Genomic DNA, 2,591 nt, shown 5'->3' on the forward strand with positions numbered 1-2,591 from the left:
AAATGAGGAAAAACTGCTGTAAACTACACTCAGCTTGTCGACTTGCACGCCAGATACGCTGAGAGGGGTTTACGCATCCTGGGCTTTCCCTGCAACCAGTTTGGAAAACAGGTACGTGAGGGAGCGGGGCGGGGGCTCCCCAGGAGTGCAGGGAGAGCCCTGGGCTGGCCGGGCTCCCTGTGTGTCCCTCACAGCGTGCCCCTTCTGTTGCCTTCCGCAGGAGCCTGGGGACGACGCTCAGATTAAAGCATTTGCTGAAAGCTACGGTGTGAAGTTTGACATGTACAGCAAGATCGATGTCAATGGGGACGATGCTCACCCGCTCTGGAAGTGGATGAAGGACCAGCCCAAAGGAAGAGGCACCTTGGGCAAGTGAGTGTGGGAAGGGGGAGCTGCGGAAAGCACCAGTCCCACGGCAGGCAGGGAGGGGTCGGCTCTGGGCCGCTCCATCTGAGCTAGTGGCCTGGCTGCAGCAAGAGGAAGGGTGTTTTCTGCCAAAACCTAACTTCTGTTTTTTCTCTCCTAGTGCAATAAAATGGAACTTCACCAAGGTAGGATACAGCGGCCTTCTCCTGGGCTGTGCCTGGGTTGCACCCTCCCTCTTTGGGGGGCTGTAGGGAGGCCCTGAGGCAGTGTGGGGAAGAGGGATCCTCACACGCAGGCTCCGCTCTGTGTGGTGACCCTGGCTGTCGGGGTAGGAGCGTCCCGAGGGGCTCCTGTGCTGTCCTGGTCCCTGTGCCTGGGGACCCTTACGAGCCTCTAGCCTGGTTCTCTTGAGCCCTGTCCCAGAGAGGCAGTAGCCAGCTAAGGGGGAGCAGGTCTGCCAAGGGGCTACGGCTCCTGCAGGGAGGATCTGCTGCAGTCAAACCCCACCATAATCAGCTCCCTGGGGTGCTCTGCTGCTCTCAGAAGCCTGCAGAGCCCACGTTACAGCTGTACTCACCTGGGTGCTGCTTCGCTTTCACAGTTCCTCATTAACCGGGAGGGCCAAGTGGTGAAGAGGTACAGCCCGATGGAGGATCCCTACGTAAGTCTGCTGCCGGTGTGGTTGGTGTTACAGCTCTGCCTGACGCGCAGGAGAAGGGGAGGTGCGACAGTGCCAGCGGCTCTCTACAGATCACATCTGCAGAGAAACACAGCAGTGCTGGGGCTGAGCACTGCCCCAGGGCCGGCTCTGCTGCTGTATCTTGGCTCTCTTCTTCCGCTGGCTGGGGGGAGAACAGGCACCCCTGTTCTCTGGGGGGGTTGGCTGTGGCACCAGGGACAGCGGGCACAGGGTGGGTACATGCTTCCAAGCAGTCCCTCTGGGGTGGGACAGTGGGTTTTGGGCATGGTTTTGGGGCAGTGATGTTCTCATAGCACAACGCTCCCTCCTTTCTCGCAGGTGATCGAGAAGGACTTGCCTGCCTACCTGTAGATCTGCTCATCTCAGCCCTGCACTGTCCCTTGGCCCCAGCACCGCCCCTGCTGCTGCCTGTGGAGTCTTCTCATCCAGCCCCAATGACGGTCTGTCTTCAAGCCAGCTTGCTGGTGAGGCAGACCTGAAGATCTGGCGTGCATCTGCTGGAAGAAGGATTCACGGGGCCGGCAGCTGCTGCTGGGCAGCCCTTTCTTATGGGCATGGAGCAGGATCTGGTGTCCCCTTGCAATAAACATACTAGAAACAACCAGTTGCGTCTGGGTGTGGAACTAAGTGGGGGACAGGACAGGGCTGATCTGCTGCGCTGCACCCGATGAGAACCCAGAGCTTTGTAGGGCAGCCAAGACCTTACACAACTCCTGAGCCCAGCAGGCATAATCCTCATTAGTGCTGAGGGGGGGAATTCCACACAAATCCTGGATCAGCCGGGGCTCCCGGGGGAAAAGCCAGAGCAGGGGCAGGTGTGTTTCCCTTCCTTGCCCTAAACCAAGAGGCATCTGCCCCAGTGAGGCACCTGGGTGGTTTTTCTCTGAACAGAGCTGGTCTGGGTGCTCAGGAGCACACCCCTGGCCCCGATACCCCTCCCGGCCCTGGCAGGGCAGCGAAGGGGACAGTTCCAGCAGGGGCGCAAGCCACAGCCAGAAGCGATTACTGCAAAACAAAACCGAGTCGTGTTGGGACGTGGTGAAATACTTCATGGAGCCAGGGAAGTGTCGGACCGTAGCGTGCAGGACCACAGGTGCATCCATCCCCCTCGGGGAGTCTCAGCTGCAGCTTGTTGGTGCTTGTAGAGGCACAGCCTTGTCTGGCCAAGCCCACGGACGGGCAGGGAGCACTGGTGTTTTACAGTGATTTGCAGTGCAGGAGTGCTGGCTGGGTCTTCCCTTAAAATCCACAGCCCCCAACCACTGTGGGCCCCCATGGGCGAGCCCTGTCTTCAGTATGGGGGCCAAGCACGGAGTGGGGAAGAGCCCCAGGGTCCTTGCTGGGGTCCCCCCACGCACCTGCAGCCTGGCACAGCAGGGATGCCGGAAGGATCCTGCTCCAGCCTGCCTGACCGCTCGGCCGCCCTGGGGTAGGTCGGCTGGTTTCAGGAGTTGCCCCACAGCCCCACTTGGCCTCGCCATGAACTCCGTCGGCAGCACCGCAGTGCCCAGCCACGGCTGCACAA

At 60.3% G+C, this 2,591-nt stretch overlaps 1 protein-coding gene across 1 annotated transcript; it reads left to right on the forward strand.

Moving 5' to 3' along the window:
- Positions 1-9: 9 nt before the first annotated feature.
- GPX4 (glutathione peroxidase 4) lies at positions 10-1,417 on the forward strand (the record flags this gene model as incomplete). Its single annotated transcript, XM_009697132.1, has 5 exons — positions 10-111; positions 221-372; positions 527-551; positions 968-1,027; positions 1,385-1,417. Coding segments are annotated over 5 exons (372 nt in total), but the record flags the coding sequence as incomplete, so codon positions are not given.
- Between the last annotated feature and the right edge of the window lie 1,174 nt (positions 1,418-2,591).

Source organism: Cariama cristata, unplaced genomic scaffold (genome assembly GCF_000690535.1).
Source record: "Cariama cristata isolate BGI_N322 unplaced genomic scaffold, ASM69053v1 scaffold37693, whole genome shotgun sequence".
In the NCBI taxonomy this organism is placed as follows: domain Eukaryota; kingdom Metazoa; phylum Chordata; class Aves; order Cariamiformes; family Cariamidae; genus Cariama; species Cariama cristata.